This window comes from Mastigoproctus giganteus, chromosome 1 (genome assembly GCF_048544385.1).
Source record: "Mastigoproctus giganteus isolate SK-2022 chromosome 1, ASM4854438v1, whole genome shotgun sequence".
NCBI classification, from domain to species: Eukaryota; Metazoa; Arthropoda; class Arachnida; order Uropygi; family Thelyphonidae; genus Mastigoproctus; species Mastigoproctus giganteus.
In genome coordinates, this window is record NC_143575.1 from 209,051,602 (window position 1) to 209,077,603 (window position 26,002).

At 36.5% G+C, this 26,002-nt stretch overlaps 1 protein-coding gene across 2 annotated transcripts in view; it reads left to right on the forward strand.

Moving 5' to 3' along the window:
- Gos28 (golgi SNAP receptor complex member Gos28) overlaps positions 1 to 25,660 on the forward strand; it is a 103,815-nt gene extending 78,155 nt beyond the window's left edge. Inside the window, exons 7-8 of one of the 2 annotated variants that reach the window (XM_090384125.1) lie at positions 10,992 to 11,074; positions 25,533 to 25,660. In XM_090384125.1, the coding sequence (XP_090240251.1) occupies positions 10,992 to 11,074; positions 25,533 to 25,660 (211 nt within the window). The remainder of the gene's footprint in view (positions 1 to 10,991; positions 11,075 to 25,532) is intronic. The other variant, XM_090384134.1, reaches the window with a different exon arrangement.
- The last annotated feature ends 342 nt before the right edge of the window (positions 25,661 to 26,002 follow it).

Consider the following 26,002-nt stretch of genomic DNA (forward strand, 5'->3'; position numbering starts at 1 on the left):
TATTGATGAAGGTATATCAGGCTTAGTGTCGAAGTTTGTAGATGATACAAAGGTTGGCAGGGTTGTTAATGACAGTAAGGGCAGTGTGCTACTGCAACAGGATCTAGAAAATTTGGGCAGATGGGCTAAGAAGTGGCAACTGAAGTTTAACCTTGACAAATGCAAAGTACTGCATATGGGTAGAAGTAACTCCAGAGAAACATACCAACTGTGTGGTACTACACTTAAGGTGGTAGAAAATGAAAAAGACCTGGGAGTAATTGTGCAGTCAGATATGATGTTTTCTGAGCAATGCAGATATATAGGAATTTTGCTAGCAGGGAAAAGGAGGTGATTGTCCCTCAGTATAAAGCAATGGTCAAGCCACGCCTTGAGTACAGGTCTGGAGGCTTCATTTTAGGAAGGATGCAGATTTGCTTGAGCATGTACAGAGAAGGGCAACAAGATTAGTGAGGAGAATGAAGGGATCCTCTTACCAAGAGAAGCTTTAGTTCTGCAAATTGCAGTGGCTGGAGACTAGGCACCTGCACGGTGATCAGACTGAGGTGTATAAGGCCTTAAATGGGTTGAGCACGCTGAATTCTGATGGGATCCTTTCACTTGTTCAGATTACGAACCTAGGGGGGCATAAATTCAAATTAAGAAAAGACAGATGTAAAATAGATGTGCGGAAATTGGCCTTTAGCCAGCGGGTGGTTAATTGCTGGAACAAACTTCTATCTGTTGTTGGGGAAGTTGATAGGTTAAATAAATTTAAGGAGGAACTGGACAGGCATTTGGAGGGAATGGTGTGATTTATTTTTATTTATTTTTTTATTTTTGGCTGATGCTGCATAAGATCATACACTTGCTTTCTTGCATCACATGTCACTACTACTACTAAAGCGTCATTTTCAGGTTTTGACATTGTATTTTTCCTGCCAGTTCCTCCTTTACTGTCCATAATCGACACAAACTCTGTTATACCCTTGGAATTTTTCTTGATGTCATAAATTGTTGAAGTCCACACATTAAACTAACTCTTTGGAGAGATTTCCTAAATTTTCGCCTTTTTTAATTCTATTAATAATTTCCATTTTTTGTTGCAATGTTAAAACTATGCATTTTCTTTTCATTTACATTTTACTATAAAAAATTGAAACAAATAATAAATCGCACAGTTTTGGGCTGATATTATTCTTACCAAATCTGGTAAGAATAATACTAATCTGAAATTCACTCGTGATTTCCAAGAAAATCCATTAGTTTCTGTGATATTTTTCTAAAGCACTTTTCTGAAGGTCACATAGAATTGTAGAGGTTACAACCATAAAGCAATTTGCAGTTTTCAGTTTATTGGGCTTTTTGTTTGTACAGTCTGTTATAAACAGGTAGTAAACTTGATCTTTCGCTTATTAGAATCAAAATTCGATTTGCAAATGTGATCACAATAACTGGAGCTTACTGTACTATCATTAATAAAAAAAAAAAAAAAAAAAAAAAAAAGAAGAAAAATCAACCTTTCAAATCATTCCGGATAACTGACGTTCTACTGTACTTAATGTACATTGTAAAAAAGTGCTGATATTTGAGAGGACAAAATTTCAAAGCCGCCATACTGAGGTTCTAGTGTATTTAATTACACGTTCTTTTCTTATATAGGCTCTAATTATATTTTATTATCTGCTTTTTAACACTCACCTGCGCTTAATTTTTGGGACTTTGTGTACTGTCTTTATTTTTATATAAGATTTTTAATTATTTATTTCATATATATCTAATTTCTCTTGCCAAGGACTCATAATCCAAAAAGCCACTCATCCAAGCTTTCTGGATAAGGACCCCAGTATTAATTGTATTAATATTTTAAAGAATTTTTGCAAAATTTCTAAATTCATAAATAAACTTGCTTCACAAAGCCTGGATAAAAATTTACTGTGCATGGCAGACTCACCACTGAAAGGGTTACAAATCTTGATATGGTCTTGCTGCTTGTTGGATGTAGAGCAATAAGGCTTCAGATGTTAGTTGTAAAAGGGAAAAATTAATTTAATGAAAATATTTGTTTCATTTTATTTCCTTTGAAAATGGTGGGCAATATAAAATTTCAGCTCATATTTATGTTCATCTTTTTAAAATGTACTATAATCATGTATTGTATTTAGTAGTAGAGGCATGTGATGCAAGAAAGCAAGTGCATGAGCTTATGTAGCCTGATTGAGGTGTATAAGGCCTTGAATGGTTTGAGCAAGCTCAGTGCTGATAGGATTCTTCCTCTTCCCCAGATTAATCACCCGAGGGAACATAAATTCAAATTGGGGAAAGACAGTTGTAGAATAGATGTGTGGAAAATTGCCTTTAGCTAGCGAGTGGTTGATTGCTGGAACAAACTTCCATCTATCGTAGAAGTTGAGCTTAAATAAATTTAAGGCAGAACTAGACAAACATTTGGAATGAATGGATGGATGAAATCGGAAGGGTTTTTTTGGCTGATGCTGTATAAGCTTGCTTTCTTGCATCATATGCCTCTACTAATGCTAATGCAGTATCAGCAAAAAAAAAAAAAAAAACAGTTTCACACATCCGTTCCCTCTAAAAGTTTGTCCAGTTTCTCATTAAATTTATTTAAGCTATCAACTTCCACAACAACAGATGGAGGTTTCTTCCAGCAATCAACTACCAACTGGCTAAAGGCAAAATTCCTCACATCTATTACAAACCCTCACAGGTTTGTAATCTGAGCAAGAGGAAGAATCCTATCAGCATTTAGCCTGCTCAATCAATTCGAGACCTTATACACCTTGATCAGATCACCTCACAGGTGCCTAGGATGCTAGGCAATTTACAGAACTTTAGCCTTTCTTGGAAACAGGACCTCTTCATACCCTCATCAATCTTATTGCCGTTCTCTGTACTTAGCATTAGCATTAGTAGAGGCATTTGATGCAAGAAAGCAAGCTTATGCAGCATCAGCCAAAAAAAAAAAAAAAGTAACATAAATAAAAATAACCACTTCCACTTCACCCCTCTGTTCGTTCGAAATACCTGTCCAGCTGAGCCTTAAACTTATTTAGGCTATCAGCTTCCACGACAAGGGATGGAAGTCTGTTCCACATACCAACCACCCGCTGGCTAAAGGCAAATTTCCGCACATCTATCCTACATCTGTCTTTCCTCAATTTGAATTTATGCCCTCTCAGGTGATTATTCTGAGCAAGAGGAAGAATCCCATCAGCATTGAGCATGCTCAAACCATTCAAGGTTTTGTACACCTCTATCAGATCACCTCGCTGGTGCCTAGTTTCCAGACACTGTAATTCGCAAAACTTAAGCCTTTCTTCGTAAGAGCACCCCTTTGTCCCATTCACCAATCTAGTTGCCCTTCTCTGTACTCGTTCCAGCAGCTCTACATCCTTCTTGAAATGAGGCCTCCAATCCTGTATACAGTACTCTAGGTGTGGCCTGACCATTGCCTTATACAAGGGAATAATCACCTCCTTATCCCTGCTAGAAAAATTCCTATATATCATTGACAATACACCATGAGCTACTCTTGCAGTCCGTCTGCACTGCTCAGAAAACTTCATATCTGCCTGCACAACCACCCCCAGGTCCCTTTCACTCTCTACCACTGTCAGTGTAGTACCACACAGTTGATACGTTGCTCTGGGGTTGCTGTTTCCCATATGTAGTACTTTACATTTGTCAATGTTAAACTTCATTTGCCACCTCGAAGCCCATCTGCTCAACCTTTCCAAATCCTGTTGCAGCAGCATAGTGTCAGTAGTTTCCTTGACAACCCTGCCAACCTTCGTATCATCTGCAAACTTGGACATTAAGCTTGATATACCATCATCAATATCATTTATAAATACAGAAAACAATAAAGGACCCAACACTGAACCCTGAGGGACTCCACTAATAACATTAGTCCACGATGAGCAGTGTCCATTGATTACCACTCTTTGTCTTCTCCCCCTCAACCACCCCTTTATCCATAGCAGCAATTTGCCTCCAATGTCACACTGCTCCAATTTGTGCAGCAGTCTTCCATGTGCAACAGTATCAAAAGCCTTTCTAAGATCCAAGTATATAATATCAAAGTTATTCCCTGCATCCAGTTCCTTTGTGACTGCATCATAGTATCCAATCAAATTGGTCAGGCAAGACTTACCCTTAACAAAACCATGCTGTGTCCTAGCTATAACTGAAGTCTTGTCTAGATGATCCTGCAGTGCTTCTTTAACCAGTGCCTCCATTAATTTTCCGGGAACAGAAGTTAAACTCACAGGTCTATAATTACTTGTGTCAACCTTTGATCCCCCTTTGTGAATTGGGGTCACATTTGCACATTTCCAGTCTATGGGTTCCTCCCCTGAGTCCAAGGAAGCTCTCATAATTATGGCTAAGGGTTTGCTTACTTCCTTTGCTGCCTCCTTTAATATAACTGGATAGATTCCATCCACCCCAGGTGCCTTTCTTGTGTTTTTTCTTCAACAATTTCTCCTCCACTTTGCTCTCAGTTATTACAAGATTCTCTAGCTTACTGCTAGAGTTGAATACACCTCTGGCATTCCCCTCGCTGAATAACTCCTCGTGTGTGAATGTCGATGCAAAATATTCATTTAGTTTGTTAGCTACCTGAGCAGGGTCATCAACAGTTGACCCATCGATCTCAAGTGGACCAATCTGATTCATCCCCTTCCTTCTAGAGTTTACATAAGTAAAGAACTCTTTGCTGTTTTTCTTCGCATCCCTTGCCAAGGATCTCTCGTAATCTGCCTTCGCCTGCCTAACCTCCTTTGTAACTTGGTTACAGATCAACTTGTATCTATCATAGGCGTTCGTGTCACGTGTTAATTTGTATGTATCCCATGCATTTTTCTTCTCTGCCATATGCCTCATTAGTTCATCTGACAACCATTTAGGCCTAAACCTTGAACAATATTTCTTAGTTGGTATGTAAAGCCTAGTAGCTTCCAAGATAAGTTCTTTGAATGCTTCCCATTTTGAATTTGCTGTTGGCAATATCATCAGTTGATCCCACTGTATAGAATTTAAATACTGTCTCAGTCCATTGTAGTCGCCTTTACGAAAGCAATACCCCTTCCTTTTACCCCTAATGGTAGTTACCTCTTTGAGTAACTCCCACTTCAGCACACTGTGATCACTGCCACCTAGTGGTTCATTTATCTGCAGATTCTTAATGCATGAAGAATCACTACTGATAATCAAATCAAGAGTATTACTCCCTCTAGTTGCCTCCCGAACATGCTGATGTAGAAAACAATCATCCAATAAATCCACAAAAGCCTTGCTACTGTGTGAGTGACCAGCCCCCAAATTCCAGTCAATATCTGGGAAATTAAAATCCCCCATTATAAGACTCTGATTTACTGGCCCACTCTATTTCTCCGAACAGTTTCTTATTATACTCATCAGAGTCATTAGGCCTATAGCACACTCCTACTCTCAATTTTGATCTCCCAATTCTTATGTCACACCAAACTGACTCGACACTGCACTGTCCAGCGATGTCGACTGGCTTCACTTCCTTGGATTTTGTGTTTTTTAACTAATAGCATAACCCCTCCTCCCTTCCTATCCTCACCACGTCTCTGAAATCCCCACAATATCTGCCTTTGATGTTTTGAGCAATACCTCAAATTCATCAAATTTATTTACTAAACTCCTAGCATTGGTGTACACACAAGTATACATGCACCTGTTCTTTTTCTTAGCTACCCTAACACAACCCATGTGTTTACTTGTACCCCAATGATTCCCAGCAGTCTCTGAAATATCCTGCATCTTATTTTCCAGGCTGCGGCTCATTCCAGAAGCAATGCAAGAATCACTTTCACCTCTGCCAGTGGCTACTGTTAATCTATTAGTCCTTGTATCCCCCCAATCTAGCAGTTTTCCAACCCACCTAACACTGCCTCGATAGCATCAGCAAACATTCTTGCACCCTTTCTATTTAAGTGTATCCCATCCCTGTAGAAGCAGTCTCTCCTGTTAACAAGTACAGACCAGGCTGAAAAAATTCTACCCCTTGAGCCCTGCACAATCTTTCCAGGGCCGAATTGATTGACAGGGCTCTCATCATATACTACCTCCTATCGTGTCTGGGCAGAATTGCAGACACTTTCAATTTCAACCCTAATTCACGGCTTTTTTTCATCAATGACCTGTACTTGTCAAGTAATTCCGACTTGCCCAAGCAACTCTACATCCTTCCTAAAATGAGGCCTCCAGGTCTTGGAGTCCTCAGTACTCAAGGCGTGGCCTGACCATTGCCTTATACAAAGGAATAATCATCTTTTCTCTTCTACCAAAATTCCTGTATATCATTGATGATTCTGTAATGCATCTTTAATTATTCGTGTCACCCTTTTATCCCCCTTTGTGAATTCGGGATACATTTGCACATCTCCAGTCCGTGAGGACTTCCTCCGAGTCCAAGGATGCCATCATAATTATGGCTAGGGGTTTGCTTACTTCCTTTGCCGCTTCCTTTAATATAACTGGATGATCCCTTACACCCCAGATGCCTTTTTTATGTTTAACTTCAGCAATTTCTCCTCCACTTTGCTCGCAGTAATTACAAAATCAATAAGCTCCCTGTTAGAGTTTAATGAGCTTCTGTCCTCCACTTCCCTAAAGAATTCCTCTTGTGTGAATGTATATGTAAAATACTCAGTTTGTCAGTTATCTGAGCAAGATCATCAACGGTTGAACTATTAATATCAAATGAACAAATCTGATTCATCCCCTTTCTTCTAGAGTTTATATAAGTAAAGAAGTCCTTGCTATTTTTCTTAGCATCCTTTGCCAAAGATTTGAAATCTGCATTCGCTTGACTAACCTCCTTTGTGACTTGATTACAGACTAGCTTGTATCTACCATAGGCTTCTATGTGATAATTTATATGCATACCATGAATTTTTCTTCTCTGCCACGAGTCACATTAGTTCATCTGGCATGCATTTTGGCCTAAACCTTGAACAGTATTTCTTAATCGGAATAAAAAGCCTAGTAGCTTCCTTGAATGCTTCCCCTGTAGAATTTGCTCTTGATCACATCAGTTGGTCCTACTGTCTAGAATTTAAAAACTGTCTGAAACCATTTTAATCACCTTTATGAAAGCAAAAACCCTTTCCTTTACTCCTGATGATGGTTATCTTTAATTAAATCCCACATCAGTACACTGTGATCACTGCTGATAAACCGGTTCAGGAGTATTAATCTCTCTGGTTGCCTTTCGAACATGCTGCTGCAGAAAACAATCATCTAATAAATCCACAAAAGTCTTGCTAGTGTGCGAGAGAATTGGAATTTGGGGAGTACACTGTGTACAGAAAGGATAGGCAGGATAGGAAAGAGGGGTTAGGCTATTAATTAAGAAAAACAAAATCTAAGGAAGTCCATCCAGTTGACATAAATGGACAGTGCAATGCTAAGTCAGTTTGGTGTGACATAAGTGTTGGGAAAGCAAAAATGAGAGTAGGAGTGTGTTATAGGCCTAATGACTTTATTGAGCACAACAGACAGTTGTACAGAGAAATAGAATGGGCCAGTAAATCAGATTGTATTATAATGGGGGATTATAACCTCAGATATTGACTGGAATTTGTGGCTTAGTCACTCATTAGCATTAGTAGAGGCATTTGATGCAAGAAAGCAAGCTTATGCAGCATCAGCCAAAAAAAAAAAACCCACTTCCACTTCACCCCTCTGTTCGTTCAAAATACCTGTCCAGCTGAGCCTTAAACTTATTTAGGCTATCAACCTCCACGACAAGGGATGGAAGTCTGTTCCACCAACCAACCACCCGCTGGCTAAAGGCAAATTTCCGCACGTCTATCCTACATCTGTCTTTCCTCAATTTGAATTTATGCCCTCTCAGGTGATTATTCTGAGCGAGAGGAAGAATCCCATCAGCATTGAGCATGCTCAAACCATTCAAGGCTTTATACACCTCTATCAGATCACCTCGCTGGTGCCTAGTCTCCAGACACTGTAATTTGCAAAATTTAAGCCTTTCTTCGTAAGAGCACCCCTTTGTTCCATTCACTAATCTTGTTGCCCTTCTCTGTACTCGTTCCAGCAGTTCTACATCCTTCTTGAAATGAGGCCTCCAGACCTGTATACAGTACTCTAGGTGTGGCCTGACCATTGCCTTATACAAGGGAATAATCACCTCCTTATCCCTGCTGGAAAAATTCCTGTATATCATTGACAATACTCCATGAGCTACTCTTGCAGCCCGTCTGCACTGCTCAGAGAACTTCATATCTGCCTGCACAACCACCCCCAAGTCCCTTTAATTCTCTACCACTGTCAGTGTAGTACCACAGAGTTGATACGTTGCTCTGGGGTTGCTGTTTCCCATGTGTAGTACTTTACATTTGTCAATGTTAAACTTCATTTGCCACCTCTCAGCCCATCTGCTCAACCTTTCCAGATCCTGTTGCAGCAGCATAGTGTCAGTAGTGTCGTTGACAATCCTGCCAACCTTTGTATCGTCTGCAAACTTGGACATTAAGCTTGATATACCATCATCAATATCATTTATAAATACAGAAAACAATAATGGACCCAACACTGAGCCCTGAGGGACTCCACTAATAACATTAGTCCATGATGAGCAGTGTCCATTGATTACCACTCTCTGTCTTCTCCCCCTCAACCACCCCTTTATCCATAGCAGCAATTTTCCTCCAATGCCACACTGCTCCAATTTGTGCAGCAGTCTTCCATGTGCAACAGTATCAATCATCTAATAAATCATACACTATCAAGACTTTTTATGGATTTATTGGATGATTGTTTTCTGCAGCAGCATGTTCGAGAGGCAGCCAGAGAGGATAATACTCTTGATCTGGTTATCAGCAGTGATTATTCGTGTAAAAAGAGTTTGCAGGTAAAGGAACACCACTAGGTGCCAGTGATCACAGTGTACTGATGGGAATTTACTCAAAGATATAATTATCACCAGCTGTAAAGGGAAGAGTTTTTGACTACAGTGGTCTCAGTTTTTAAATTCTGTACATTGGGACCAACTGATGTCACCAACAGCAAATTCTAAGTGGGAAGCATTCAAGGAACTAATCATAGTAGCTACTAGGCTTTTCATACCGATTAAGAAATATTGTTCAAGATTTAGGCCTAAATGGTTGTCAAATAAACTAATGAGACTTGTGGTAGAAAAGAAAAATGCATGGGATGCATATAAATTCAGGTGACACAGAAGCCTATGGCAGATATAATCTTGTCTGTAATCAAGTCACAAAGGAGATTAGGCAAGCAAAGGCAGATTACGAGAAATCTTTGGCAAAGGATACTAAGAAAAACAGCAAGGACTTCTTTACTTATATAAACTCTAAAAGGAAGGGGATGAATCAGTTTGGTTCGACTGTTGATGATCCTGCTCAGATAGCTAACAAACTGAATGAGTATTTTGCATTTACATTCACACATGAGGAGTTAAGGGAGGAAAATGCCAGAAGTTTATCAAACTGTAACAGGATGCTTAATGATTTGTAATGATTTTGTAATAACTGAGAGCAAAGTGGAGGAAATACTGTTGAAGTTAAACACAAAGGCTCATGGGGTGGATGGGATCCATCCTATTATATTAAAGGTGGCAAAGGAAATAAGCAAACCCTCAGCCATAATCATGTGAGCATCCTTGGATTCAGGAAGTCTGCACAGACTGAAGTTGTGCAAATGTATCCCCAGTTCATATGGGAAGCAGTAATATATAATATTAGTGTTATAAATACTTCTCTTTCAACCCATGCACGGTACTAAGTACTATAGGTTTTGATACCTTTCGTGTTTGGGGTTTCCATAAAAAAAAAAAAAAAATATTAATTCATTTTTTAATTTGTTTTATATGAAATTGAATTCAAAAATTGCTTGTCCTTCATTTAGTGGAAATTTATTCTCAGCTGAGTTGGGGGTGGGGGGGGGGTAGAAAAATACCTGTGAACATCCCCCTATAAAGAAAATATCTTCAGTATTTTTTTTTTTACTTGTTTTTATCTTGTTAAAAAATAAAACAATGCAATCTTTTTTAGTTAGCAGCAATGTAATTACATCAACTCATTAAGGATTTTGAAGCCCTTAAGTTATTGTTAGACATGGCAAAATTAGCTGTTATAAAATTTTCAACCTGTCTTTCATTAAAAAAAAAAAAAAAAAAAATGTGGCGATAAAAATTGATTGTTTTCACTAAACTGAATGGGAGACTTATATCCTGTAATAATTCATTGAATATTAAACACCTTCATTAATGCAGGAAAAGTAAAATGTAGCTTAACACGTTTGATGCCTTATCACTTTCTATTATGTTTATGTAGAAAAAACATTTAGTTTGTACTAATCTTTTCCCGGTATCAAGTTGTGATGGAAATAATTACATTTTGACATGCATTCAAATTGCAGTGGTAATCAGTCTGTTGCGAGAGACACTCTAACATGACTGGTGTAACTGCTCGGTCTGTGCAGTGATCTTTGTCTTCAAGCCATTCACATCAGTTAGCAAAGGGAACTTGTAACCTGTACCCTTCTACTTAACCCCGCAAAAAGGTCATTTCCAGAAGTCCAGTCATGTGTTGCCTACTCAGCTTGATATCTCGTTATCATTCCAAAGATGATTAATTTTTTATTTCTCTATTTCATTATTTCTATTTTATTTCTCTTTTATCATTATTTCTATTTTATTTCTCTTTTATCATTATTTCTATTTTATTTTTTATTTCTCTAAAGAGAAATAATGATACTACATGTTATATGGTTAATCACAAAACATTTGATATTTTAACAAAATATTGTTAGCAAGTAATATTAGTATAATGAATTGATAGTTTAATACATTGGCTAAAACTATGGTATTTTGTCTACTTTTTTGTTAGAATTTGTTTCTTATCGTCATCAAGAATGATTGATGAGAAAAACTGCACATAAAGTAAAAGCTTTTTTAATTATCATTTTTAATTTTTTAGTATAGCAATGAAGACAAAAGAAGAATTAATCAATCAGAGAATTGCAGCAAAAGCTATTCAGACAAAGATGACTAATTTAGCAAGTATCCTTTTGCTATCATGAAATGAAATCATTTTTCTTAACATAAGATGTACCTGGTTTTAATTTCTTCTGTCATAGGCCACAAGGAGAAAGTTGTTATTGTTGGCATTAGTTATAGTGTGTGTGTGTGTGTGTGTTATTTTATTTATTTTATTATTATTATTATTTTTTTTTTTTTTTGAGTCCTCACTAAGCATTGGCAAGGGTGGCAGTTGATAAGAGGATGCAAATAATTATGGGCTCTTTTCAACTAGGAGTGAGAGGGAGGGAGGGAGGGAAATGTTTATGTTGGATGGGGTAAAATTAGCTAGCTAGAAATTTGGACCTCCATGGCAGTTTAGTGGCTTTGTTGTTCACTTGTTTGAAAGAAGGTCTGAAGTTTTATTCTTGTCACAAACTATAGGAATTATAAAAAGTATATGTAACTTAAAAGCAAATTTTGTTTTGCTATAAATAATATTGTAGTTAACTTTTATAATTATTTGATACCATTAAATTAGAGCAGTATTTACAATGATCAGTACCGGGAACTAATAGTTTATAATATACTTTGATTAGAAGCATTATGACTAATGATAGTTATGACTAAATTTTTATTTTTAGTCATAACTATCATTAGAGTTAAATCCAAATTAGATTTAGTTTTAGATTAAATCCATATTAGAGCTACAGAACAGGTATTGAAAAATATCTATTATGACTCTGCACAATTAAATTTTGGATATATACAATAAAATTAATTAAAATAAAATACTGTGTATAATTAATCACTGGGGAGCACTTCGTTTATACAGGGTGATTCAGGAGGAATAGTAAACATTTTGGGAGGTTATAGTATTGATTATTCTGAGTAAAAAAAGTTCATATAAACGTGTTCAATTCTCAATGGATATGGAGATACAGCTGTTTGAAACTCGTGCACACAAAGCCATTATGAGAGGTATTAAAGAACGATAAATGACTTGTCTGTATTTATTGACTTTTTGAATGATACAAAACACAAATAATTGAGAAATTTTTTACAGTTCACAATAAATGTTCGAAAATCCCACTGCCAACCTCAGTGCACTTGCAACTCTTGTGGCAAAATGATGTGTTATTCTTCTGAGATCATCTTGGTATTCCTTTATGTGAGGGCAGCAGTATCCAAAATGCGAGTGAACAGTTAGTTTTGTATTCACCTTTTCTTTTCTATACTGCACTTTTCATCCATCCCCACAAACAAAAATCTAATGGAGTGAGGTCTTGGAGATCTTGGTGGCCAATGAACGGGACCACCATGGCCAATCCATCGTTCAGGAAAAGTTATATATAGATATTGTATACCAGATGGGTATAATTTGCAGGAGCTCAGTCATGTTGAAAGTACATACCAATCCTTGTAGCCAAGGAAACTTCCTCCAATTGTAGTGGAAGTTTGTTTTGTAGAAATTCTAGGTAAATGGGCCATGTAAGACGATTTTATAACACAACAGGCCCAATCAACTGATTGTTGATGATATCGCACCTCATTTACAGAGAAGTGATTTTGAAAATTTGTTTCTACAGTGGCATGTGGATTTTCGTCTGACCACCTATGCAAGTTACGGGTGTTGTTGATACTGTCACAGGTGAAAGTAGCTTCGTCACTGAACAGTATTAATGGACTTAATCGGCTATTAGCATTTACCCACCAACAAAATTCCAATCGCTAGGCATTGTCTCCTGATTGAAGGTGTTGCACCCACTGTATGTGAAATGGATATAAGCCGTGCTCACATAATGTTCGCCATAGTGTATGACTGTTGTCTGTGGAACACTGATATGCGTAGAAATTCTTTGTGTGCTAATAATAGGACTACATTCTACCTACTGAAGAATGTGTTCTATTTCATGCACATTTTGTTCATTTGCATGTTCAGAATAAATATGAGCGCTGGGAACTGTACCAGTTTGGTGTAAACAATAGTAAGCGCTCTTGAATCTGGTAGTCTGTGGTTAGGAAACTGTCGACAGTATTCTCTACAAGCAGCAGTAGCACTTCCACCACGAAAACTATAGACAAACAACATCGGTATATATATATTCAGCACATGTGACATTCTTAACAACTCTTCAAACAGCGTCAGGTTATAACTGCTTCTTGGTCACATCTGATTCAGGAATCTGTGTGCACCATTTTCAAACAGCTGTATCTCCATATCTATTGAGAATTGGACACATGTTTATATGAACTTTTTTATTCAGAATAATCGATACTATAACCTCCCAAAATATTTACTATTCCTCCTGAATCACCTCGTATATTGTCTTCATCAACAGTTAATTCTTACAGTAGCAGCACTTAAATACTGGAGCAAGGCACTTGGATACAGCCATGTAACTTGATGGTGGCTCTGGAGATGGTAAATATTGACATCTTCATTTTCATGGATTGTAATAGGCCAAACAATAGATTCATATTAGCACTTTCATTCAATTCTTTCCTTCATTGTTGCATATCACACTGCAATACTAGTGAAAGAAGTGGGGTAAAATTTTTCTCACTGTAGCCTGTTGTAAACAGAAAAGCACTGCCTTTCTAAAGGAAGGATACACTTGAACAGAAGAGGTGAGGCAAAGTTAGGTTTTTTGGAAGCCCTGAACAGAGGAATGGATTGAATTGAAAACAAAGGTAGATCAGATTCTTGCACTGCTTCAATAGGATTCTGGGACATATACTGACTTGGAAATGAGTGGGGGGGGGGAAGTATAGGACCTACTGAGATATTTTAGGACACTAATAAATCTGGAACTAGCTATAAGACCATGGAATTTGGGAAATTACTAAACAGTTGTGCAACGAGAACTAAAGCTAAATTAATATTAGACCCTTGACACAAATCTACATTTTGGTCACCCTATATTAGCTAATATTACAGTACCATATAGTATTGACAAATAATTTCAATATTTCATAATCATATGACTCATAGATTGTAGTGACATTGACGTAATTTTTATATAACTTTTTTACTAAATATCATTACCATTATATGGTTATCAGACCAATTTACAGAAAGTGCTAAATAAGAATAGCATACCTTTACATTTGAGATATTTGCAAACAAACCTCATGGGTCAATCACAAATTATGTAATGATTTTTTTAATCTCCCCATCTTATTAATGGTTTATAGCAACAGCTTTGATTACCTCCTCATTATTACATAACAGAATAACCAAATTCAAATTATATATTTAATTTATGGAAGAACTGTTTTGTAAATTTTTAACTCCTCTCCCAATCATAACATACACTACCATCCAAACATCTGTTTTCATAGCCCACCGAACATTGAACAAGTGACTCAAATTGCTATATAAAGAAGATGTTATGAGCCACACTAGTTGGTTGTTCTCATCATAGAATGTAGAACTATGCTGACTGATTTAAAGAGGTGTTGTCAGCTCTCACATTGCTGGCTTGTTGATTAGTACAGTTGCTGATAGCCTACATCATCCACTGAAATGGAAGCACAACTGTACCACCATCGTCCAGCAGTGCAGAGGAAGACATAGGGATCTCCCTCCACATTATCACCAGTTACTTGGAAGAGTATTAGTAGTGTTCAAGAAAGCAAGCTTATACAGCATCAGCAAAATAAAATAAAAACCACATCACCTGTCCATCCCCTCCAATAACTTTCTAGTTCTTCCTTGAATTTATTCAAATTACCTACTTCCATAACAACAGACGGAAGTTTGTTCCAACAATCAACCACCTGCTAGCTGAAGAAACTTCCGCACATCTATAATGCAACCATTCTTCCTCAATTCAAATTTATGCCTCCTCTGCAATCTGAACAAGAGGAAGAATGCCACCCCCAACCCAATCCATTCAAAGCTTTAAACACCTCAAATCATCTTGTAGGTGCCTGGTCTCCAGACACTGTGGTTTTCAGAAATGGAACCTTTCTTGGTAAGACCACCCATTAGTTCTCTCCATTAATCTCGTTTTCCTTCTCTGCACCCATTCCAGCAGATCAACAACCTTCTTAAAATGAGGCCTCCAGGCTTGTATGCAGTACTCAAGATGCAGCCTAACTGTGGCCTTGTACAAAGGGATAATCACCTCCTTATCCCTGCTCAGAGAACTTAATATCTTTCATTAATATTATATTCCACTAACCCGAGTGTAGTACCACGCAGTTCGTATGTTAATCTGCGATTACTGCTATCCATATACAGTACCATGCATTTGTCAATGTTAAACTTCAACTGCTATTTCTTAGCCATCTGCCTAATTTTTCTGCACCTTACAGTACTGTTACTATACCTTATTACCATCATTAAACTGGAATTAGTACTACCCATTTGCAGCTCCTTGCATTTGTCAATGTTAAACTTCAACTGTTGTTTCTCACCCTATCTGCCTAATTTTTAAAGGTCATATTGCAGTAGCTTACCTTGATTACTGTCATTAACCACCCTGCCAACCTTTGTATCATCTGTAAACTCAAACATTAACCCTGATATACCTTCATTAATATCATTAATAAATATGGAAAACAGCAGTGGGCTTAGTTCTGAACCCCGGGGAACTCCACTAATAATATTAGTCCAGGAAGAGCAGTGTCCATTAATAACCACTCTGTCTTCTTCCACTCAAGCATCCTTTTATGCATAGCACTAATTTTCTCTTAATGCTGCACTACTCCAATTTGTACAGTAATCCTTTATGTGCAACAGCATGAAAAGCTTTCCTGAAATCAGAATATATGGAATCAAGATTATTCTTTGCATCCAAATTCCTTTGTTACTGCATCATAGTATCCAATCAGATTGGTCAGACAAGATTGCCCCTTAACAAATCCATGCTGTGACTGCAGTATAATTACTTCTTTAACCATGGCGCCTCTGTAGCCAGGTGGGCAGGAGCGGCAGTGCGTAGCACACGCTTCTTGATTAGACCGGGGTTTGAGCCCGTGACCACCAAATACGGAGGATGCAGAAAGGTCAGGGAATGACCACTGCATATCCCCGGAGCAATATGGCCTTAGTTGCTAATGCTCCTAAAAACCAAATAACAACAACTTCTTTAACCAGTGACTTAAATATTTTCTCTGGAACAGAAGTTAAGCTAAGAGGTCTGCCATTACTCATGTCACCTTTTGATCACCTTTTATAAATTTGGGATACACTTGCACATCTCCAGTCCACCGGAAATTCCCTGAATCCAGAGCTGCTCTCTTAATTATGGCTAAGGGTTTGCTTGCCTCCCTAGTATAATGGGATAGATTCTATACACCCTACGCACTTTTTTATTTTTAGTTTCAACAATTTCTCTTCTACTTTCTTCTCAGTTATCTTAAAATCATTTAGCTCCCAGTTAAAGTTTTATAAACTTCTGGCATCCCTTTTCCTAAAAAATTCTTCATGTGTGAATGTAGATGCATAATAACTATTTAGTAGGGTAGTACAAAAATCCCATCAGACATTCCTGCAAAAAAATTAACCAGTTTAAGGCATCACCAGGGGCTGAGGTTTGTGCAAACACACTACAGTCAACTCTTTATAGAGACTCGTTATAACGTCCTATGGGTGGTCCCAGCCAATTTCTCATTAACCTAATGTTATTATAAAGACATTGTGATATTCACATTTAAAAATGACAGAACGCTTTAAATATATTAAAGTAATTGACGAGCTTGCAGCCCTACCGTGAGAAATCATTCGTTAAGATTTCCCATGCTCTTTCTTGCAGTGCGGTAATGAAATGAACATGGGCTAGAAGTTAATTTCATTAGTTAGAGTATATGTTGATTAGTATGGCTCCAAGAAAGCAGATAGTTTTGCCAATTCCAGATAAAATTAGGATTTTGCAAGCTGTAAATGGTGTGCATTCTTAAGACTGACATCACCAAACATTTCGGCAGTCCTAAGGGTACTCTGTTCACTGTTCTGAAAGATCAGAAAAAGATTGAAAGTTTAGAGATTTCCTGCACAGGATAGGGTTCAAGCATGAAAGGCAAAGTATCCAGATCTTGAAAAGGTACTTTTGAAATGGCTAATGATGATGCACAAAAAATGTTCCCATAGATGAAAATCTTAAAAGCTAAGCCTGAATTTCCTGAAAGAGGCCTCTGAGGTCGGGAAAACTCATGTCTAAGAATATATAAATTCATACACCAACCATTGAATAAAATTTTAAAATTTAATATGACTACAATCTTTACACAAAAAAAAAAAAAAAAAAAAAATTTACAATAAACTATTACGGAATGCTAAAAACTGTAATAAAAGATCATTTACAATAAAATTTGCTAAAATATAAAACATTAAAAGCGCTAAAAATCTGAAGCTTTCGGGAGCATCAGCTCCCTTCTTCAACAGTGATATGACTTCCTGCAACATCTCCTTAAGTAGCAGGCTCACGGTACCTCCACACGTGGTATTTCTCCACGTGATTCAATCGGCACATGGTCAGAACTGGAAGCGGAAATGTCTCGGGAACGTGGCAAAGAAAATCGTTCATCCGACCTTAATATAATTGTTTCAAACATATTTTGAAACAATTATATTGTTTCAAACATATTTTTTGTTTCAAATAATAATATAATATAATTGTTTCAAACATATTTTGAAACAATTATATTAAGGTCGGATGAACGATTTTCTTTGCCACGTTCCCGAGACATTTCTGCTTCCAGTTCTGACCATGTGCCGATTGAATCACGTGGAGAAATACCACGTGTGGAGGTACCGTGAGCCTGCTACTTAAGGAGATGTTGCAGGAAGTCATATCACTGTTGAAGAAGGGAGCTGATGCTCCCGAAAGCTTCAGATTTTTAGCGCTTTTAATGTTTTATATTTTAGCAAATTTTATTGTAAATGATCTTTTATTACAGTTTTTAGCATTCCGTAATAGTTTATTGTAAATTTTTTTTTTTTTTTTTTTTTTTTGTGTAAAGATTGTAGTCATATTAAATTTTAAAATTTTATTCAATGGTCGGTGTATGAATTTATATATTCTTAGACATAAGCCTGAATTGTTTGTGCATCAAATGGATATTGAAGAATTTAAAAGTTCAGATGTATGATTCAGAAAATTTAAGACTTATCATGGCCTGTCTTTCAAAGTGTGGTGAAAGTGCAGCCTTGGACTTTGATGCTACAAAGGAATGGAAGGAAAATTGTTTAAATGTTTTGCTTACATAAACCACAATGACATCTTCAATGCTGATGAAACTGGACTGTTTTTTTTTTTTTTTTTAAATTGCCACTGGATAAAACCCTTACATTTAATGGTGAGAAATGTAGTGCCAGAAAAAAGGCCAAGCATTACCGTTCTCCCAGTAGCAAACATGTCTGGCCCAGAGAAGCTTCCTCTTTTAATCATTAGGAAAGCCCAGAAGCCTTGATACTTTAAAGGTTTGAAGACTGTATCGAGCAAACCAAAAGGCATGGATGACATCACATATCTATGAAGAATGGATTGAGACAGAATGCAGAATGAGTGAGAATAGAAAAATTTTGCTGTTTGTAGATAACTGACCCCTCATTGTCAAGTAAATGACCTACATTCAATCACTGTTGAGTGCCTGCCACCAAATACAGCGTCAGTTCTTCAGCCACTTGATAAAGGCTGTAATCCATTGTTTTAAGAAAAACTACCGAAGAATGCTATTAAACAAAATTGTGCTGTCTTGAAAGCAACATTCAATGCGAAATTGACATCCTACAGGCAATGTTCTTATGTGTTTCGGCAATGGATGAAGTTATGAAAAAGTGTTCGCAAACTGCTTCAAACATGCTGGATTTACTGCCTTGAGTGAGGCAATGTGTGAAGTTTTGCATTCTTCTTCCTCTATTCATTGCAAAGAGCAGTCTGATAGATAATAGGGAAGAAATATTTGAGCATGCATCATCACCTAAACTTACAGGAAAACTTAAGCTTAAAAGATTATGCAGAAGTGGATGCAGACATTGAATGTTTCAGGATATACATGAATGAAGAGGAACTTGTTGCAGACGTAATGCCATCTTCTGAAATTTGTAGTGATGAAGATGAGGAACCTACTGTGGTTGAACAAAGTTTCAGTGACAGATTCTCATCAAGGATTAGAACTTGTATGGCTTTTTTTTTTTCCCCCCCAAGCACAGCCTAACTACGAAAGTGAAATAACTGCTATCGTGCACCTTCATAATTCTATTTTAAAACATGCTCTAGCATTAAAACAGCATGTTTTCACCAATTATTTTAAAGTATGAAACAATTCTCTTATTAGATCTTGATAGGTAATGTAGCCTATGTAGTGAAATTTACAATTTAATTATAACCTTACTGCACTCTACAATCATAATTTTCTTGTTTAGTACTATAGTACATATTATAAATAGGATTATGCTATATTGTATCAGTAGAATTACATTAAATGTTCAAGCTTTTACTTGTTTTGTTGCTGATTTTATGGATAATCAATATAACGACCATTTTTCTCATTCCCCTGGGGGGGGTCGTTATATCGAGCTTTAACTATATATATACATAGCTCCACAGCCTTGGTTTTCATGGTAGAGTTGCTGAGAATCAGCTAAACATCAATTTTTCATAGCAATCAGTGGTCTTGCAAAGCAAGACCACTGATTGCTATTAAATTAGTGTGATACAGAGCAGTGAAAATGGGTGACAAACTCCACTACAGCCTATTGCAAACAGATGGGTAGGCATACAGGTTGCCTGTGGAATGTCTCCTGCTGGAGTGCATCCAACAGTGAAATTTGGAGGAGGTGTTAGGGTGTGGAGGCTGTTTCTCATGATGTGGCAGTAGGACCTGTGGTAGTTGTGTGAGGAAGCTGAAGTGCTAATGCCTAACCTAACATAATCATAATCATTAATTATTTTGTATGACAACCAGCCACACAACAGCATGAGGGAAGTGCACGAAGTGATTCTCATTCTGCACACAGAGTCAAAAATATTAATGAAATTATAGTTATAGATAGATTCTTGTATGTATGCTTATTTTTCTTATACAGAATTTTTTTGATTCATGAACGTACACAGTTGTATTTATTTTATCTTTTATTTCTGAATAAAAACTGCATTCAGAAACAAAAGAAAATGATTGAAAGCTATTCTTTGCAATTTTGTGAACTTAGAGAATTATTTAACACCTAAATAAACACTCATTCTAATTATAGGTAATATTTATTGCAAAAAATGTTTTACATTCTATTTTGACATATGTGGCATTTCTTTGATACAGACCCACGTTTGTTTCAGTACAATATTTTCCCATGCCATTCTGCCATTACTGATTGAGAATGGGACATGGACATGTGCAAAAGTTGGAATGGCTGGTGCAAGGTTCAGATTTGAAACACCTATGGGATGAACTCAAATATTGGGTGATAGCCAGACCAACATGTTCCCCACACACACACACACACACACACACACACACACACACACACACACACACACACACACACTTTGATTTATGAATGGCTTCTTAGTGTGATACTGAATGTATTAAATTTGAATATACTCATAATCATGACATCGCCAAAGTTAATTTGCTATTCAGCCACTGTCTCATTTCTTAACTATATGGCAGATTAACATTTTGGAGATGCCATTTATTTGAAAGTAGTCTAATAGGCCAGAGAAACTCGTGAAGGCAATGTTACTTTTTTTTTAATGAAAAACCCAACCACGAAAGGTATTTAGAACCTATAGTATTTAGTACCTATAGGTTCTAATATCTTTCGTGTTTGGGGGTTTCATTGAAAATAACAGCGTGTTGAATTTTAATTTTTCTGAAAATACATGTGAAGGAAGATTGTTCCAGGAAACAGAAGTAGAAGGGATACTGAATCCCTTCTAAAAAAAAGGAAAAAGTTGGTTCTGTGAGGTTTGAGTTGGGCAGCGAATGGATATTAATTGCTTGTGGCACAAGTTAGGACTTGTTTGGAAGAGAATGGGTCAATTACAGAATGCAATTCAGAAGAACAGTGCCCATAGAAAAGGCAGGCAGTAGAAGTGGAACATCTATGAGACAGAGTACAGAATTTGAGGGATGGACCAATGATCAACTCAAGAGAGGTTTTGTGGGTACCACCTCACGTGCAGGAATAATATTCCTTTTATGGCAGATTTGAGATTTGTATAGAGAGAGTTCAGATTTGAGATTTGTACAGAGCAAGTTTAAAAGAAAAGTAACACCGAGAGCAAAAAAGAAAAACTTGTTTTTTGATGCTGAGAAAGCAGTATTTGTGGTGTGCTTAAGCCAAGATATAGTATAAGTCAGGTGATTCCTAATAGAGATGTGATCTTGTCTAGAAACCTGAGATATAATCATCAAAGATGAGCAGTAGACTAAAGACAGGACCGAGTTTAGGAAAGATTGAAGTTAGTTAAGTTTTCTGTGCCTCACTGGAAAATTACCTGAAGATCAACATTTAAGTCATTGGTGGTGGATATTCAAGTTGTGGTTGTTTGTGCAGGACAAGATTTCTCAAAATGGAAGGTGGAATGTGTGTGTTAGCATCAGCAAAACTATGGATAAAATTTTCAGTGAGGAAAAGGGTCATTAATATACAGGAGGAAAAAGTGGGAGAAAGAATTGAACCTTAGGGAAAGCCAGAAATAGTGGAGACAGTGGAAGGCTGAGAACTTCAACATCACTTGCACTGAGCATTCAGAGAGAAAGAACTCCATATCCAATTGCAAAAAAGCAATCGGCAAGCCATAGATATGATCTTGTGTATGAGACCTGTCTGCTAAATAATCAAAAGCCTTCAAAATGTCAAGAGCAACAGGTTTTTTAATTGAACTTGCCCAAAGATGAGCAACATAATCTATCACCAGTAGATGACACTGAAGGAAGCCATATTGGCAATCAATGATCACCACTATGAAAGGTTTCAAGATAGTTTGAGTTCGTGTTTGATGATTTTCTCCATTATTTTGGAAAGAGTAAAAGTAAATGCAATGGAGCAATAATTGGGAGGGTGGGATTTCTCATCCTTTTTAGAAATTGGATGGATATGAGTAAAAGGAAAAACAAGTGCAATAAGAAAGCATAAAAAGGCAACACAGAACAAGCTCAGAAATAACATATTTTGAGAACAAGTATAGCCAGTCCCTGACATACGTAAGAGATACATTTCAGGATTTCTTACGTAAGTTGAGTTTTACGTAACTCGGGAATGACTAATAAAATATTGCTACTATATCCCTGATATGCCAAAATTACAAAAACCACATACTATCCTCAGAAAAATGAAGAAAAATAGTTATATATTTTTCAATTAATTAGTTATTTTTTATATATTAGTTGTACGTTTTTAATTAGTTCAATTAAAAACTTCATCTGAGGACAGCAGTGAAGTAGCCGGAGTGGCACATAAAAGAAAACATGAAAGGAACAAAAAGTGCATGTTAGTGTAAAAACTGATGTCTTGGTTATCATAACTGAAAAGAGTAAAGGTAAATGCAATGGAGCAATAATTGGGAGGGTGGGATTTCTCATCCTTTTTAGAAATTGGATGGGTGCCGATCCCTTCGTCGCTTCTCCTATTTTGTCTTTACCCTTTATTATTGTGTTCACTGTTGACACACACTTCTTGATTAGACCAGGGTTTGAGCCCATGACCACCAAATACGGAGGATGTGGAAAGGCCAGGGAATGACCACCGCATATCCCTGGAGCAATATGGCCTTAGTTTGCTGATGCTCCTAAAAAAAAAAAAAAAAAAACACAACCAAATCACTGTTCACACCGAAAAATCTAAATTTCCACGATATTTGTAAATGTTTGACCATTTTCATACACCCTTATTTTAATTTTCTGATCCAAATCTATCCCTTTCCTTTTCTCGGTAGATATACTAATACCACTGTCACTTATTCTCTCAGGCCGCACCATGATAAAGGTCAAAATTAAATTTTCTGTCAAGAACTTCACAGGGTTAAGGCAGAAGTACACTATTATCACCTCACGCAAGCTCGCATTTTACTAAAATACATTTCTGGAGGTCAAGACCATAAAACAAAACTATTTGTGCTTTCCGATTTATTAGGCTTTTCTGTTACTGCAGTCTAATTATAAATGGATAGTAAACTCGATCTTATTGCATTTGCAATAATACTGATAGCTGGAATTCTGTGGGTTTTTACATTATTATGGTGAAATTTGCATCCCCTTCACTGAAATCTTCAGTCATATATAAAAAAAAAAATTAATTTTCAGTCTTCTCTCCATTCCTATTTTTTAAGCTTTGTAAACTTGTTACCCACTTGGTATCTCACTTGTGCAATTTGTGCGTGCTGTGTTTGTCTTTATTGATTGCTTTTTATTTTTTATTTTTTTACTGTTTTAAATTTTACAATCCTTTAAAAAGAAATTTGAGTGAAAAATGATTACGTAAGTCCAAAGTTATGTAACTGGGGCTTACGTAAGTACAGAAAAGCCATCAAGACCTTATTTTGAATCAAGATTGTTCAGAATTCTTTTAACAATATTCTTTTGGAAGGTCATGGCAGGCATTGACTGGTGTGCATTGGAATGACAGGAGATCATTCCTGTCATTCCAATACACACCTAAGAGTTAGAAGGAAAATAGGGTAGTAGTAAGTTGGCTTTGTCTTTAGCTAATGATACAATAGAACCAACAAATCAACAGGTAACAGATGTTGGGGGTAATGATGGACAGAAGTTGTGGCTAGTTACTCTGACAGGAGATCAGAATGCTCAACTACCATTTGGACAGGAAGCAAGTTTACTGCTCTTAGCTTGTTCAAAATCAAGTTTGGACTGCTTGCTTACTGTTTTAAAATTGTTGCAAGCCTTAGTGTAGAAAGAAAAAGAAACTAAAAATTTGGATACAAGTTGGTTGTGATATGCTATATTTTTACCTTGAACAGCCTTAGAACATTTATCGCCGACCGGGCTAGCCAGGTGGGTAAAGTGCCTGCCTGGCAACCCAAAGGTCGCGGGTTCGAATCCCGCCTCGGGCTTGGATCAAAGTACTGCAAAAACCTTGGGAGGTGCATTATGGCCACAGAAGCTGATGTGCCAACAACTACCAAAAAAAAAAAAGAACATTTATCGGAAGATCAAGGTTTTTGATAAGGGGTGAGATTTTAGGATGAAATGCAGAATAAAGGATTTCATTAGCACACCTAGAGCAAACACTGGGATCAGATTTAAAACAGTATTCCAACCAAGGAAAAGAAGATAAATCACACAGATTATCCAATTTTGCATTCCTTTAATGCCAAATAACATGAGGCTGATATTGGGTCTACTGGAGAAGAGACTATCACCAAGTTGTGACCTGAAGTACATAGAGGACCAGTAATGTGGACCGTATACTTTGAAGGATTAATGGGGAGAAAAAGATCATGGGTGTGTGGTTAGGATTACCTGGTATTCTGATAAGTAAATGAACAAGCTGTGCAGGGTTATAATTGTAAAAGCCTCACCATCTTAACCAGCTGGTTCTGTGTAACTATAAAACTGAAGCCAACGGGAGGTGTTAACATTAAAATCACCAAAGGAAATTACCTTTCTGATTAGAAGTTAGATTGGATAAAGCAGATTTTCAAAGAAAGGAAGTCAGAGTAAATTCCACATCAATGCATTGTGATCACTGCCATCTAGTGTTCTTTTATATGCAGATTCTTAATGCATGAAGAATCACTGCTAATAATTAGAACAAGACTATTGCTCTCTAACGTGCTATATAAAAAAAAAAATGCATTGTGAAAGAACAATAAAAACAGGCATCGTAACATAACAAAATTGTGCAGATAGGGAAAGAAGAGGTAGTGACGGTTCTGAAAAGTGGGCCATTTTCAATTAATACAGATGGCAATAGTCAAAGTGATTGTAAGCTATATATCTCAATGTGAAGAACTTTTGTTAAAAAAAAAAAAAAAAAAAAAAAAAAAAATCGTAATGAAAGTGACTTGTTCTCATTGCAAGCACTTGAAGGTGATGAATTGAACTTTCTGGAACTTGGTGTTGATTGATCATGCTCCTCTTATGGTAGGCCTAAAAACTGGAATGGCAAGGAGATTGAGCACTGGTGTTATAGGTGATTTTTGTCATTTTATTAAATTTGTGTGCTGAAAAAGGATGTACATGCCTTTTTGTGAAAGTGGATGAATGCTTGGTAGACATTCTCTGTCATCTAGAGAGAAGTGCTAAAAGGAAAGCTTATTTAACATTAGATATTTTTAATAGATTCATCCCAAGAGATTTTTGTATTTTAATAAGTAGAATACATTAGCTATAAAAGAAATGTACAAAAAATAAATAAAATATATAAACCATGAATAAAGGTAATAGTGCAATTTTTAATTTTAAAAAAAATCATTTTTTTATTAAAACTGTTTTGAAGGAATTTGATAATAGCAGGTGGTCATTAACCTTTAATAATAATGGACATGTTTTTTTATACTATTCTTTTTTTATCCTTAACTATAAGTAGATCACTTTCCATTGATCAACAGTCTTGTGCAAAGGATTAACCTAAGAAAAAGAAGAGATTCTATTATCCTTGGTGTAGTCATTAGCATATGCATCATATTGATTATCATCTACACCTTCCATTAAAACAAAAAGTGATGTTTACTTTTTAATGTGTATATGTGTATAAAATATACTGAATGATATTGCATTTTATGCATTTTGGCTTTAGATTTTATAAGTGATATAACATGGAAGAAAAGAAATTTCATATGGCATGCAATTTTAACATTTTAGAATTCCAGTTGCAAAAATTTCTGGAATTATTGCTTCTGTAAAAACATTCATCTTGCATATTTTCATAAGAAATAAGCCATTTTGGCTGTACCCTGTTAATTGGTCTTGTATAGAAAAGTTGGAATATACATGGTTTATTTTGTTTTAACAAGTGGTCAAACAAATTTTCATTAACATAATTTCCTGTTTTTA